This window comes from Cynocephalus volans, chromosome 2, assembly GCF_027409185.1.
Source record: "Cynocephalus volans isolate mCynVol1 chromosome 2, mCynVol1.pri, whole genome shotgun sequence".
Taxonomy (NCBI): Eukaryota; Metazoa; Chordata; class Mammalia; order Dermoptera; family Cynocephalidae; genus Cynocephalus; species Cynocephalus volans.
Genome location: NC_084461.1, coordinates 13,580,459 through 13,595,948, shown reverse-complemented (window position 1 = coordinate 13,595,948; position 15,490 = coordinate 13,580,459). Strand labels below are relative to the sequence as shown.

The 15,490-nt window shown below is 40.1% G+C and overlaps 1 protein-coding gene across 1 annotated transcript in view; it reads right to left on the bottom strand.

The window, feature by feature from the left end:
* TRIO (trio Rho guanine nucleotide exchange factor) overlaps positions 1 to 15,490 on the bottom strand; it is a 335,145-nt gene that overhangs the window by 109,048 nt on the left and 210,607 nt on the right. Inside the window, exons 18-21 of the mRNA XM_063086904.1 lie at positions 15,212 to 15,361; positions 11,486 to 11,600; positions 8,272 to 8,387; positions 4,542 to 4,664 (exon numbers count right to left, since the gene is read on the bottom strand). Of these exons, the coding sequence (XP_062942974.1) occupies positions 4,542 to 4,664; positions 8,272 to 8,387; positions 11,486 to 11,600; positions 15,212 to 15,361 (504 nt within the window). The remainder of the gene's footprint in view (positions 1 to 4,541; positions 4,665 to 8,271; positions 8,388 to 11,485; positions 11,601 to 15,211; positions 15,362 to 15,490) is intronic.

Sequence of the window (15,490 nt, the reverse complement as noted above, 5' to 3'; positions counted from 1 at the left end):
AAGGCCACCTCAGGGGGTCCTCCTGGGACCACCTTCAAACTGCAACTTTCTACTCTGCCCCGACCACCCTTTGGTTGTCTGCTCTCGTATTCCCCATAGCACGTATCTCCTTCTAGCAGAGGGAGTGATTTATTTATTGCTTAAGATTGTCCGTCTCTCTCCTGTGAGAATGTCACCTCCATAGGCCAGGGATATTTGCTTGTTTTGCTTACTAATATCTCTTCCATGGTCACAGACACCATCTGTAGAGGATACTGCAAACTGTGTGTATGTGTATCTTTAAGAGATTAAGAGAGCTACTTAGTGTTGTAAGTGCTATAGATACAGATGTGAAGACAAAAAAGATAATGCAGCCTGCCTACATTAAAACAGAAAACGAAAAACACCAAGAAGCTAAAGAAGATTTCGTATACGTAGAATCACAGAATATACCTATTGCTGGCATGTAACACCAATAGGCTGATATTGATCATCTGAAACTAGATGCAACATGGAAGGTACCCTACAAGCAAAGCCTCATGGGTTGATAAATCTTCCCTGCATTAACTCCAGTTAAACAGAAAATGCTCATCAGAGAGTCAAAAGGTCTTCCCTGGCCCCTCTGTCAAACACTGTACCCTCTCTTCCCTCACAGCTTTTTTCCTCTTCTTACCTAAAATAATACATAGATACGTATGCATTACCCATTTATCATGTTATTTGTCTGTTTCTCTAACTTGAACGTGCAATCCATGAGCCCAGTACCCAGTAGTCCCTGGTACACAGTAAGGGCTCAATAACGGAGTAAATAAATGTTGTGATAAAAACTAAGTAAAATGAATCTGCTAATCCATCAACCTTTTATATCTCAATATATTTTTATTTTAATTGGTATTTTAAAAATACATTCACAGGATTCAAAATTCCAAAGGCAAAAAAGGAAACAAAGTGAAAACTCTTCTCAGCCCACCTTCCTCCTGTCACCAGCCCCAATTACCAGCTTCTCGTGTATCTCTCTAGAGATGCTTTACACATAGCATACGCACAAGCAAGTGCATGTATGCACATGTGTATTTTTCTCCCTCACGTTTTTTACATAAATGCCTGCATACAAACACTACTCTGCACCTGGTATTTTTCCCTTAACAAATCTTGGTTATGCTTCCCTATCAGAACAGAGGCCGCGTCCTCACTTGTCTTTAGAGCTGCATGATATTTTACCGTATGGATGTTCCATAACTTCATCAGGCCTCCCCAATGATGGGCCTTTGTGTTGTTTCCAATCTCCTCTTACCACAGCAACAACTTAAAAAAACAAATCTATTCCTGTGAGGTTTGATGAGGCTTAGCATATGTAGTCGGAACACACATGGCAAGATGGAATTAATTGTCCGACAGACAGTAAGTGCTTCCATGATGCCAAGAGATGCTGCGAGAGGCCCCACAGAGGTTGGCCAATTCACTCCCCAAGCAAGGAGCCTGTCAACACAGTGTGTGATCCAGTTTTTTAACCTCTGCTAATCTAGTGGGTGAAAACGGAACTCAATGTAGCTTTGACTTACACTTCTCTCCTGTGTTTAAAAGCCATTTATAATTTCTTTCCTGTGACTCACCTTTACTTTCTTTTGTCCATTTTCTTGCTCTTTTTTTTTTCTTACTGATTAATGAAAGTTCTTTACTGTTTGGAAACCTGTCCATTCTGATATGAGACACATATATATATCTTTCCTGTTTTCTTTTTGTCTTTAGACTTTGTTTTATGGTGGATGTTCTTCAGAAACTTTTACATTTTTTGTGTGTAGGTGCTTTACGAAATTTTTCTTTTATCAGTTTGGGTTTTACATCATTTAGAGAGACTTAAATCCTGTTATTCTTCTAGTAAACTTTCAGGTTTTCATTGCTGATATTTAAATCTTCTTCCCACATTTATCTTGGTATCAAGGTGAGATATAAATCCACTTTAATTATTTTCCAGAAGGCTACCCAACATCATTAAAAAGAATTCCTACTCTTTTAAAGTGAAATATTAAGGTTTTCATCCTTATTCTATTTGTTATCTCTAGAGATTGTTATAAAAGTGGATTTTTACTTTAAAAGTATATAAATATTATAATTAAACAACCTCATCTGTAGGCATAATTAAGGGATTGGAGAAAAATAAAAGCAAACTGAGTTCTTAAGTCTACATACTCAAAAGAGCTTTACTCCTCATGTTCTTAGGTAATCAGAAACACAGCAAGGACACACATTCGATGGTGTTAGACGCTTTCTAACAAAGTAAGGCATTCTGTTTGGCCTTTAGCTTTATTCCCATTAGCACTCAAAAGTTATAATATTAATTATTGTAACAATGGGATTGGACGACTATCCTGTCAGAGTTAACAATTCTCTATATAACAAAAGAAAGATGGTTTCTTAGCAGACACTAAGATAGGATGACAGAAGGCAAGAAGAAGAGCAGCCTCATTTAATGAAAAACCAAATGACATCTCCCAACACCAAAGCAGGTGCTTTCTGCTTAAGAGAAAGGCAACCAGAAACCAAAGAAGAAAAGCTGCTAAGAAAAAAAAAGTGAGGGGTGCTCTTTTCAAAATCCACCAGTTCCTCCCAGCATAACTAATTCAATATACCCAATGAAAGAAACACTTCCATACATCTTGGAAACAGGTCAGGTGTCACCTGCAATTTTAAATGTTTTTTATACAAAAATAAAAATATGTCTATTTCTACCTACTAATAACCACATTACAAACTTGAGGAAAAGGAACATTTAGGAGTAGTGGAAAAAATCTTTCACACACATTCTATTGTTGGAACCAGGCTGCCACATTACTCAACCCCACACAGTCACATTCACATAATATTCCATGTGCACGGCGGCCCCCGGATGCATGCGGCAAATATGCTGTTTGGCCTTACGTAGCGGCCTGCAGGCAGTGGAGCAGTAGTGAAAAGAGTAGATCTTAAATCTACCTCTGAGTACTACAGAAGGTATTTGCTTAGTACCTTTACACTCAGAGGATATTCAAAGAAACAAATACAGATCATATAATGCACATAATATTTATGATTTATTATCTAAATATCAACAAAAATGAGAACTATACAGCCAAATGTGTGGTGTACCTAGAAGAAGGAAAAGCCATATCCTTACTTGCAGAAGCAGGACCCGTCAGCTCTCCTGAGTGCTTGTCATACATCTGGGTGCAACTTTGGTTCCTGCTTTCTTGACTCCCTCCCCCACCTCAGTGCTCACAGTGCTCCCTCCCAGTGCCAACTCTTCTCACCGCCACCCCAGGGATTGGCTTCTCTGTAACCCTTCTAGAGTGTGATCCTCTGAACAGGGACCACGGAGTCCCAGGGCCCAGCACCCTCAGGGTTGAAGGGAAATAAACTTACAGCGTAGGGGACCTGGAGCACAGGGTGGCAAGGAAAAGCAGGAGTCAGAAATGGTTATAGAAAATATAAAAATGGATAAATAAACTTAATACAAAGTAGCTGGCATCACTCTCAATGATTGAAAATTTCCTCATTGATATGTTTTCAAAGCCAAGTTAAGGGCCACACAAGATAATCAATTCTGTTACTTCATATAAACACTTTTTAATCAAAAATATTATCCAGCTTGATCATTTATTTTCTGTGCTTAAATTTGATATAATGGTCAGCTTTTTCTTAAAACTCAAATCTATCATCAAAAATAGCAGAACTTCTGAAAATTTTACGAAGGATGTATATACTCAAAAACTTTCAAAAACAAAACACCATAGGTTAAGAAGGTAAGAGTCTCAAAACTGTTGAGAGCTAAAAGGAGGACTCACCCACAGCAGATATATACTTTATTTGGAAAAACATTCATGTCAATGTGTGAATTCTCATACATTTTCTTAAAAATTCCTATTTATTCACATATACTGCATATGCCATTAAGATTTAATTCTACTTAAGTGTTTCATTCTACTTTGATGTTCAGGAGAAAGGTGAAAATACCTCCAATTTTATAAATCTATGAACAACCACTAACAGAGGCTGTTCACATAAACTCTGCCAACCAAAAAACACAGACTTCATGACTGGACCAAGTGTATCTGATACTCTGGTAACATTGTTCACCAACTAAAAACAAGGAAAGAAAACACCCAAAGGATACATAAAAATCAAGCTGGTAACGCCAAATAGTGTTTCAGAAAAATAGCAAGTACTTAGAAAATGCTTTGGAAGAGAAAAAAGAGGAAAAGAATAATGGAAGGTACATGGAAAAAAAAAAAAAAAAAGAGATGTATGGAGGTGTCCCAGAAATCAGAGGGACAAAAGGCCACAGACAGACAAACGGGGTGTGATGAAGAGGACAACTGAGGGGACCAGCTGGAAAAGGCAGTGAGAAGGGTCATGCAGGTCAATGTGTGACAACCTACTCGGCTCTTCCTGTCTCTCCAATTTATAAGGTATTTCATCAGTGATATTTCTGGGACATCCGTCATTCACCTGAAACATCCTATTCTAGGTTATTTTGGGAAAACTCAGGTGGACTCACGGGCCCTACACGGAAGCCCTGGGTTTACCTTTGCTGTTATCTGGAACTCCTCATGCTCTTTTAGCAGCTCCTGCGTGTGCTGGATGCTCGAACCGGTCGAGGTGTGTGTGGAAAGGTAGAACTCCCCGTTGTCATGGATCCATTCCAAAGCCTGCAGAGGGAAGGGAGGGAAAATGTTCACGGGCTGAACATTTGTGAGGAAAGTCCAAATTTCTCAGTACCCGGTTGAGATGTCAAATCACAAGCCAAGGCTGGCACGCACTCAAAGAGAGATAAGTTTCTGAAATGGGTATCACAATTCCAAAATTAAAACAAAAACAAAAACAAAAAAGGATATTCCAGAGAGTTATGATCATGTCAGCAATGTAGCAACAATAAAAAGTTCAAGAGCTTCTTATAACCATGAACCTAGAAGTACAATAAAAGAAACCACAACTAAGATCCTTTTTCAAGAATACTGAGAAGGTGTGAGCAAAAGGTGGCCTGGAAGCCTTGCAGTGCCAAGTATCCAGACATGCACATTATTGAAACTTTAGAACCTTACTAGGGTGTTTTCAATGAAAAAGAAAAAGAAGGCAGGTGTGCACGTCCAGCTTTCAAATGTACGACTTTAGGCCTTTCTTGCTGTTCCTGTGTCTAGCTGTGCACCTCTTCACTTTGCTTCTTGGCGGGCTCCTGCCGAGGACCCCTACACACACACACACGCACGCATGCACCCCCCACCCCCGGGGAGATGTGACTTAACCCTTCTAGTTGTAGCAGAGAAATGAGCACACCTGGAGAGGGAGCCAGCTAGGTTCAGACTGTAATGGAATAACAATTCTCATAGTTTAAGATGGAAGTGAATTCTTTCTTCTGTTTTTATATTTTAAGTCTGAAGTGAAATCAGACTTATTTAAACATACACACCTAAAAAGGCCATGCTAAGGAAAAGCAGCATAAAAAAAGTAGAAGTGTTTCTATTTGCCCTGAGTAATCTCTAAGTCATCTGTTGTAGTTCGCTGGTCTTGGAATAGAAGATCGGCCGTTGCTATAAGATACATCACAGAATTTGTGGCATTTTAGCAGAAAAAATGAAAGGAAACACAGACCCATATGAATCTTCAGCTTACTGGCTGGGCATTTACTTCTGTTACACCTGAGCAAGGTGACCCCATCCCCAAAACAATGTCCACACTGGCTGTGAATGAAGGCAGAGAGTCATTTCAGTCTGTTTATTTCAAGTCCCTGATTTCTTTATTCATGCAGCAAATCATGCCGAGTGCCTACTGTGGAGTCAGATGCTAAGTGAGACCCTAGGGAATAGAGGAAGCTTAGCCCCAGCCCTGTAGAAAGGGAAGGAAGAGACAGATGAAAACCAGCACACAGCAGACAGCTGGCAGTGACAAATGAGAGCATCTGGAGACCTTACTCAGAAAGGAGGTCAGCGGAGGTGGGACCTGTGGCTGAGAAGGGAAGAAAGGGGCATCAGAGGGACCAGCACATGCATGGCCCTGAGCAGGGTGGGCTCGGCCTGCTGCAGTAAAGGAAGGTGGGTTAGGCCTAGGAGAGGCTGGAGGAGAGGCCATGAACAGTGAGAGGGTCCTTGTGGGTCACAGGCGGAGCTTGGAATTTTTTCTGAAAGCTTCATGTGGATACTGCTGCGTGGAAAAGGGTCTGGAGTGGAGAGCAAGTGGTAGGACCAATACCTGCTAGAACCTGGAGGAGAAGTTCAAGCAAGGCCTGGCTGGGGTTCCACTGGGGAAGGGAGGTCCACACCTATTGGACCCAATGAAGGAGCGCAGGTGGGGAGATATGGGAAAGACAGGAACCCAGTCATTCCTAAAAAGAGGAGGATCAGAGAGGACATGGGGACAGGGAATCCTGAGTGCACTTTTGCTTCTGGTGAGGCCAAAGTGGAGAACTGCCAAGCAGGTAACTGCAATTTCTGGAGACCAGAAATGGGGGCCAGGACTGGGAGCTACCAGAGAGAGGTAAGAAGAGAGGAGAGAGAAACAAGAACAAGCCGCAAACATTCAGAGGTGGCAATGAGAGAGACGGCAGCAAAGGGCCTGAGGAGGAGCGGCCAGCAGGCAGGAGGGCCCTGGGGAGGAGGAGGCCCAGGAAGCCCGAGGGGAAGGACATGCCCAGAGGCAGTGCCAGGCGGCCACAGCACCCTCCCCACATGCCCACCAGAGATGTTTATGGCCACTTACTAACCTTAGCGCACTGCACTGAAAACTGCAAAATCAGGCTGGGACCTCAAGGATTTGTGTTATATGGGATCAATATTTACTACAGCGTTGTGATTACAGGATAGAACAGAACCCAATAAGGCCACAGGACCGAGAGGGTCATTATCCATAATGGCATGGAATTAATTTTATTTTGGGAGAATGAGCTCACTTTAGGAAAACATAATGACATATTCCACTATCTTTTCTGCTAAGATAATTACTTACAATTTTGCATCTCTGTAGCTGAATGATTCCCTGTCTTTGAAAAGAGAACTAATAAAAATAATATGAGAATATGAAACTACCTCTAATTAGAAACCAAATCAGGCCTCCAGTAATTCTGAAGTATGGGTGAACTATCTCTAAATACAATGTTAAGAAAACGTAACTTATCATTACAAAATACTGCTGTGTGCCACCTCTCTGTTGGGAATGTGATTCCTACACCTGGCAGAGTCAGCCAAGATGAGAAAAGCTGAGTCAGAGGTCTGATCCATGGCCCATGGACCCTGGTTCATCCACCTCTGGAGAGCAGAGCAGCTCTGAGCACGGGCACCTACTACCAGACCAACATTCACCAAAGTGGAGTAAAACCTGTTCCCTAAGTGGGAAACCTATGCAGAGGAAAATTTAGTTTTTCTTGGGCTAATAAAAAGATGTTACTGAATGCCTAATCTGTGTCAGGCACGGAATAAGTTACAAGGTGGATTCAGAAGACGTCCAGGTCTGAGTCATGGTCAGGACATGGGTCACCACCAACCAACAGCACGGAAAGGCCCAGTTGACTCTAAGGTCTTTCACGGGAGGACACCAGATGACACACTGAGTGCCCAGCTCGGGGCCGGGTCACACACAGGTGTTTTCACAGAATGTGCCTTCTCTCCTGTGTTTCTCTCCTCACCTCCCCGAATTCTGAATGGACAGTTTAGGGATTTTTATACTACCATAAAGGCCAAAGAGAAGTTATAGGAATCCTAATGTTTAAGATAGGGGTTGTTGAACTTTGACCCTAAAATGATTTTCTTCCCTGAAGGACAATCTAGGCAGAAGTACTCTGTCCTAAAATGACTTCAGGGGATACTCCAAATGCACCCCCTTGATGTCTGTCTCAGCCAAATGCATGAGCCTTTCTTGGGTATACTGAATTATTAGAAATTCTGTAACATTTCCTACTTAATTTTAGCTCAATTTATCTGAAAAATAAAACTTTTTCTTGAAAATAAATACAGCAATAAAAAACCCCCCAAAAAACACCCATCATATTTACCCAAGTTCAGAACCAAGGTTCCACTATTATCTTTAAATAATCATAATTATTATTTGTACTTGGCTGTCACAAATCTGATGGAGAGGCAAGCCGAGTGGCACATTTGTTGAGGGTCAAAATCACCAAGTGACACACTTTCACCAGCTTGTGGGTTTTCTTTCATACCAAACCGTAAACTAAAAGGCAAGATGGTTTTGGTCACTAGAAAGTGTATTTCACGACGGCTGAATGGTCAGCTCTGGCTCTGTGTGGGTGAGGCGTGTGAGCGTGCTGACCTGCTTGGCGCTCCTCTCAAAGACCACGTACTGCTGGCACTGGTCGAGCCGTCGCTTCCTCATGGTCCAATAATGCAATACCCTGTTCTCCCGCTGGAAGAGTTCATTCAAGATATCTGGAGAATAAATGAAAAGATGTGTTGGCGCTAGCAATCCATTAAAACACCTGCAAAATCCCGTGCATTTTTATTTACACTTTTTATGCAAATGCTGCAGCAAGACAGAATGTTAAATAAAAAACCACACTGCTTTCTTGCCCGAGGTTCTCAATGAGCACATCAACCAGGACTCTCCTCATGCTCCCTCTGCGATTTATTACCTCATAAAAGAAGTCATTGGAAAATTAAGGTCAGTCTGTGATGCCGCAGGTTAGCTGGATTAGAGGCATGTGCATATTTTACCACTGCGGGGCAATTCAGCACAGGGTGCAAAAACATCACCATTAGATATTTTGTTCAAGCATTCCTACAGAAGGAACTTAGCATATATTAAAGGTGGTGTGTCCAAATGGGTGAGCACTAGAAGAAAAAGGCAGTTTTGTTTGTTGTTATTATTATTTTTACACAGAAACCCTTAGGAGAGAGAAGGCTATGAAGTAGGGAAGTAAGGAAGCAGAGGAATATGAAGCTGGAAAGGCAAAAAAAAATCCTGATTACATAACAACTAAAAATGTCATAACTAAACAATAACCACCATAAAAATATTACACATATAAAAAGCTAGGAATAACTACTGGGAACATAGAAGACACAGACCTAATTTATTTAATAAGTCAATAGAAAAACGATGAACAGTCCATTAGAAAAGTGAGCAAATCATATAACCATGAAGATCACAATTTTTTAAATATGGCCACAAGATATACAGAAACATGTTTAACCTTACTCAAACCATGAGACCATCTTTCACTGTTTTCCCAGCAAAGAATGGCACTGTCCAGTGGTGGAAAGGGAAAGGGAAAAGACACGATCCTGAGAAAAAGTGATACAACCCTGGTGGAGGGCAATTTGGCAGTAGGTAATGACATTAAAAATGTGCCTACCTGAGAAACAGGAATTCACCTTTCAGATGAACAATGCTTACACAAGCAATCAAAACTATTCGTTCTAAGATGTATGAACACTGAAGCACTGGTTGGAACAATGAAAAATTGGCAGTAACGTACAAACACATCTGTACTGGGGACAGATTAAGTCAGTTTGGAAATGCTATATTGAACATTAAAAAGAAGAGAACAGATCTTTAAATTCTGATGTAGAAAGATGACTAAGATATACTGATAAGTGAGAATCAAGTTGCAAGGGAATACGGTCCATTTTAAAAAAAAATAAAGTGAAATAGGTGAGCGGAATATACATATGTTTATATTTCAAAACACAAAAGTCTTGACAGTGGTTTCCATTGGCAAAGAAATTAGGTAACTTACATACATTTGTACATTTTTTGATTATTTTATAGTAAGCCTGTTTTACTCTAGAAATTTATAAAACAAACAAAAAAGTTGGGAGAAAAATTGCAAATCAAAGAGATGATACCTGGAATATAACTTCATTTTATACTGGAAAACCTTACACTGCAAATGAATACAGACCAATGGATCTCTTCTAGTTTCTTATTTCCATAGTCCAGCCTGAGCCAGTACTGATTTCAGCAAGTGAGCAACGAGCAGAGTGATGACTACCCTCCTGGGTCTGGGCTAGAGACCACATGGAGTTTTTTGAGCTCCTGGGGGACCTCTGACTTACGTGGTCAGAGGTCCCTCTGCCTGTGATTTCTGAGGTTGTACTGTCCTTTCTGTCACTTGCACCCTGACATGGATTTACTGCACATGTTTGGGGTGTAAACCTTTAACCCCCCAAGTAGACTGTGCGAGAAACAGAACGTTTCTTTTTAATTCTGCACAGCAGCTGTCATTATGATACACAACAGCAAATGCATAATGTATATCTAGTGAGTGAATAAAAGAAATGTACTCTCCTCTCGCACACAAACATGTGTCAAACTAGTACAGCCTAGAAAGGACCACAATAACATCTTTGATCAGAGAAAACAGAATACAACCACAAACAAAAGAAATACTGAGATGAAAGAAAGGAAATTGTTTTCATATGGGACGGGCCAAATAAACTGATAATCAGAGCAAATAACTTGCTGGCAACCCAGACTTGTTCATACTGAAAAATGGTTGCTTTTGTTAGTTGCTCATTTTCCCAGAGAAAGCACAACAATTAATAAACGTAAGTCGCAATGAAAATACAGAGATGATTGTACTAGCATGACAAAAAATTATTCTGTGACAGAAAATTATTCTGTGACAACTACCAGAAGAATCAGATAAACAAAGAATAGAATATATAAAGGTTTTGCCTATCATATTTTTCAAAAAAGTGTGATATGAATCATTGAACTGATTATGACAATTTTTTCCCTACAAACCTCAATACAAGACGCGTACCCTTGGTCAAGGTAGTTATTACTCTGTACCTCAGTTTCCTCACCTGTGTACCTTCCTCCCATACCAATTTTATTATTTACAGTTTAATATACATTTTCCCAGAGCTTTTTCTATTCAATTATATGTACTCATATACATATATATATAAACATGTTTTTATAGATCTTTATACTCAAATGACGTTAAACTATATAATATTATTTTCTGATTTGCTTAACAATGTCTTAGGTATATAACATTGATACACTTTATAATAATAATATTGGTGGCACAGGGGCTGGCCGGATAGCTCAGTTGGTTAGAGTACAGCCTTGGGAAACCAAGGTCAAGGTTTTGGATCCCCGTACAGGCCAGCCGTAAAAAAAAAAAAAAATACATGTTGGTGGCAAATTATTTCATGATTTAAACTTTTAAAAATATTTTGCCTATAGATAACTCTGGTGTTCATCCTTTTCCTTATTTATAATATTTTCACTTACTTTAACAAAATGGCCAATGGCAATAAATGTCATCCTGAGTGTTGCGTTTTCTCCCTTTTCATATTCTTCAATTTATTCAATAAATTATTGACATATTCAATATATAATCTGCCTATACATTTGTGTACTGTCTTATCATTAAGCTAAGATGATTGGTGAGTACTTTGTTAACATGAAATGGACATCTGAAATGACGCCCCACGTCACAGTGCAGAACACGTCGTGTCCAGCTCCTCCTCCCTTGCTTGGGCTGATGCTGCTGATTCCCAGCTATACTCACTTTTTACTTGCTGCTCTGGCGCTTTGATGTGCGTCACCATTCCTGGCATGTTCACACTATTCCTGTGCAGGTATTTCAGGAAGACATCGGCATTCCTCCTAGCAAGCGTGCAAGCCTGAGCGAGAATGGAAAGCAACATGGTGTTAATTTGACTTACGAAAACGTGTATTTTGAGTATACAGGGAAGACAACATCGTATGGCTCTAACACAGTCTTTGCCTAAAACATTCACTGCGGCCAACTGTGGTTTGGAAAATGCATAGGTTAAATCCTACTTCAATTTTAAAAACTCTCTCTCCTGGAGCCCTCACTCTGATGACACCAGCTGCTTGTTATGAATTGCCCTATGGAGAGGCCCATGTGGCAGGGGACTGAGGGCAGCCACTAGCCTCCAGCAGAAAAGAAGAGAAGCCCTTCCCCAGTCGAGCTCTGAGCTAGCTGCATCCCTGGCCAATTCTTTTTTTTTTTCTTACGAGAAACCCTGAGCCATAGGATCCAACTGAGCTGCACCTGGATTTCTATAAAGGGCAGACAGTAAATACTTTCAGCTTTGGGGTCATACAGTCTCGTTACATTATTCAACTCAAACACTGTTGATGAAAGCAGCCACAGATATTATGTAAATGAATGAGTGAGGCCAGATTTAGCCCTCAGTTTATAGTTTGCCAACCCCTGGATTAAGCCAGCAAGTTTGGGGTTAGTTTGTTATGCAGTGTTATTTTGCTAACAGAAAACTGATATTACGTGTTCATGTAGTAGGATAAACCAAATAGGTAATTTCATTAATATATTAAAAAACAGGGGTTTTATATAAAAGAGAAATGGATATAAATATGAAATCAAAGAAGAAAAACTCCTCTTAATTATATTTGAATTGAAAATATCTTGCACATTTCCTGTCCCAGTTCTGGAATTAATCTTTTCTTCAAGGGGCTCTGTCTCTTTCTGGTGATAAATGGTATTTGGAGACTACAATCTGGGTACAAGAGACGCTCAGTACTATTGGGTTGTCACTGTTTCTAGGCTTTTTCAGTAGAGGAAGCTAGTATTTTTTTTTTTTAAGTAAGAGAAAAGTAGATCATGAATCTATACTGATCAGTCTGAAATTTCAAGTTGTCATACTAAACAGCAAGGAAAAAAAGAAATAGTAAGGAAGATGGTGAAGACTGCTGGGATTACATCAAAAGAACATCTAAGCCAACATCACTTGAAGGGGCTCCCACAGAGGGGACAAGTTGAATGTTAAAGATAAATGACTGCGATTGCCCCAAATACACCAAGTATATTAAAAAAAAAAAGTCATATGTAGATGTCGCTAGGGCAACAATTCATTACTCTGAAAATGGCAAATAAAGGGAAAGATTCAAGCATTTACTCTGCCTTTTCTGGACAAACTCTATTTTAGAGTAACCTAATAGCTGAGGAGGGAATAATCCTAGCTAATCAAGGCCAGAGAAATGATAGGATTTGCAACTCCTAATGTAACAGCATCACCACTGGCTAATGACCCCACTAGGTGAGAGGCTGACACGGAAGTACATAACAGAGGATCTGGACTCTCCGTTTCTGAACCTGTGATAAACCCTCATATCACAGAGACAAAAAGAGAACCAGGCACTACATGCCTCCTGATGTAATCCAATAGGAAGGACACGGCACCAATGGCAAAGTATTCTAAGCTCTCCAACACACATGCGCACGCACACACACACATGCACACTCAAACCTAAATCTGATCAAGGCTCTCAATCTAACAGAAATTTAGGAGATTTTAGATGGTGCTAAATGATTCCATGGGACGTAATTACCAAAGTCCAGAATGGTGGAAATTCCACAGTATGAATAACCTATTTCTTCAATTAATAAATAGTAATGGGGGGTGTGGGGGTGCTGTTTAGATAAAAGAGTTCAAGAGACACACCAACCAAATCAATATGCAGACACTATTTGGATCCTAATTGAAACCATGTGTAAAAAGGCATTTATAGGACAATCACAGAAATTTTAACACTGCTGGATATCAGATAACATTAAAGATTATTATTAATTTAAAAACTATAATAATGGTATTGTGATTATGGTTTTAGATGTTAAGATGTTAAGATATACACTGAAATATTTACAAATAAAATAATATAATATCTAGAATTTAAAATAATTCACTGAAGGTGGACAGATACCCAAATGTTCATAATTACTGAAGCTGGATAAAGAATAGAGAGGAGATCATTATACACTCTCTCTACTTTTATATAAATCTTGAAATTTCCATAATAAAAAGCTTTAAAGTATCCAATACACAAACATTACAAAACTCCAATTGAATAAAAGAATCCAAACAGGCTTGTGATCATTTTTGTTTCGTAATTTTATCTAACTCTCTCTTTCTTAATTACATTAGCAATGTAGCACTCATTCCTTTATTCTAAGTGAATGCTGGAGAAAGAGAAGCAAATTAAAATGATTCCAACTCATGATATCTTATCAGTGGTCAGCATTCAGTAAACTTAAACAGCGGTGGACACATTGGGGTGGGTGCTTTTAAGTCTTGTTCGACAGACATAGTGACAATTAATGACGGTGGAAGCTAAGACGGTTTTCCCATCCTGACTTGCTTAAAAGGAAAATCGCAGCGGAGGGAGCTCAAAGTAAGCTACCAGATTTAATTACAAAGGGTTAAGATGCATTCTCCCAGACTAAACAATAACCCTCAGTCAGATGATTACCTTCAGAAGCGAAACAAAACTTACTGAATGTAACAGGAAATGGTGACAGAGGGGTCAGAATGCTGAAGCAATGAGAAAAACTAAAGTTCCAATGCAACAAGGAACAGTAACCCCCCCCCACACCCCATTTGTAACAGGTCTGGGTGGTGGTAATAAGCACAATCTCAAAAATCCTTTTTTGAGCCCAAGAATGTAACATGGAAGCACTCGGTGTTAAATGTTTCTAAACATTTTGACTACTTTTCAAAATTTAATTGTTTCAAAGCCTGTACACTGTGGCTTATGTATGACCAAATATGACATATATAAAAACATGACAAAATAGTCTTTAAAAATTCCTCATTTAAAGCTTCTCAGAGAGAAAACTTCCAGGCTGCTCGGAATGTGACCCTATTTCTCCTGGAGGAAGTATTTCCTGAGAAGAGAGACTGATCCCAGAAGCTACGGGGGCTTATGCTTTGTGTCTACTCTACACCGTGTTTACACGTGTTCTGAGACGCAACCTATATTCCTAACGAGGCTGAATATCAAAGAGAGATTATTTTATGCTTTAGGAAATGTGTTTCACCAAATCAATCAACCAAGCAACTAACCAATCACTCACTCTCTTTCTATCTCTGGAGTCACTTGGTATTGTGACTTCCAACCAATCCTGAGTTAGCACCAGATTTCTAGCTCTTTCTCTTTGAAAACTAGACAGTGCAAATCATACATGAAAAGATTTGAAGATTTTTCTTTCATCAACTAACATCACTGATGCAAGATTACCCCAATCGCTCTCCACACAATGCAAGAGCTGCTGGGGAAGGAGGCCTCCCTTGGAAAGTGAAGCTCATAACATACCTCGCGTGCCCAGCACGCAGGAGAGCCTACAGCCTATAGGTGCTGCTTCTGACCAACAGTCAGGACACCCACTATCACCTTCAAGTGCACCCTCTGGATTGTGCAAGCTGTTTGCTGTTCGGTGAGGCACCAGCACCCCACACAGACAGCTCCCTACCTTCAGGAAAGCTTCCTTCTGCTCAAGGTGCTTGCTGATCATCGGGGTGACATGGTCCGTCTCGGAATTGGGGCCCAGCTTGTCGGCTCCACCACACCAGTCTTCTTCTCTCTTGTACTCTTGTTCTAGGCTCTCGAGGACACTGCAAACCTGTGAGCAGAAGAAAGTTCTAGCCTCAGAGAGACCACCTGGCATCTCTGGGAAACACTTCTGATCAGGCTCTGGGGATGAAAGTGCTGGCGGAAGGACCAAAAACACAAAGAAGAGCCATGGGCTCAA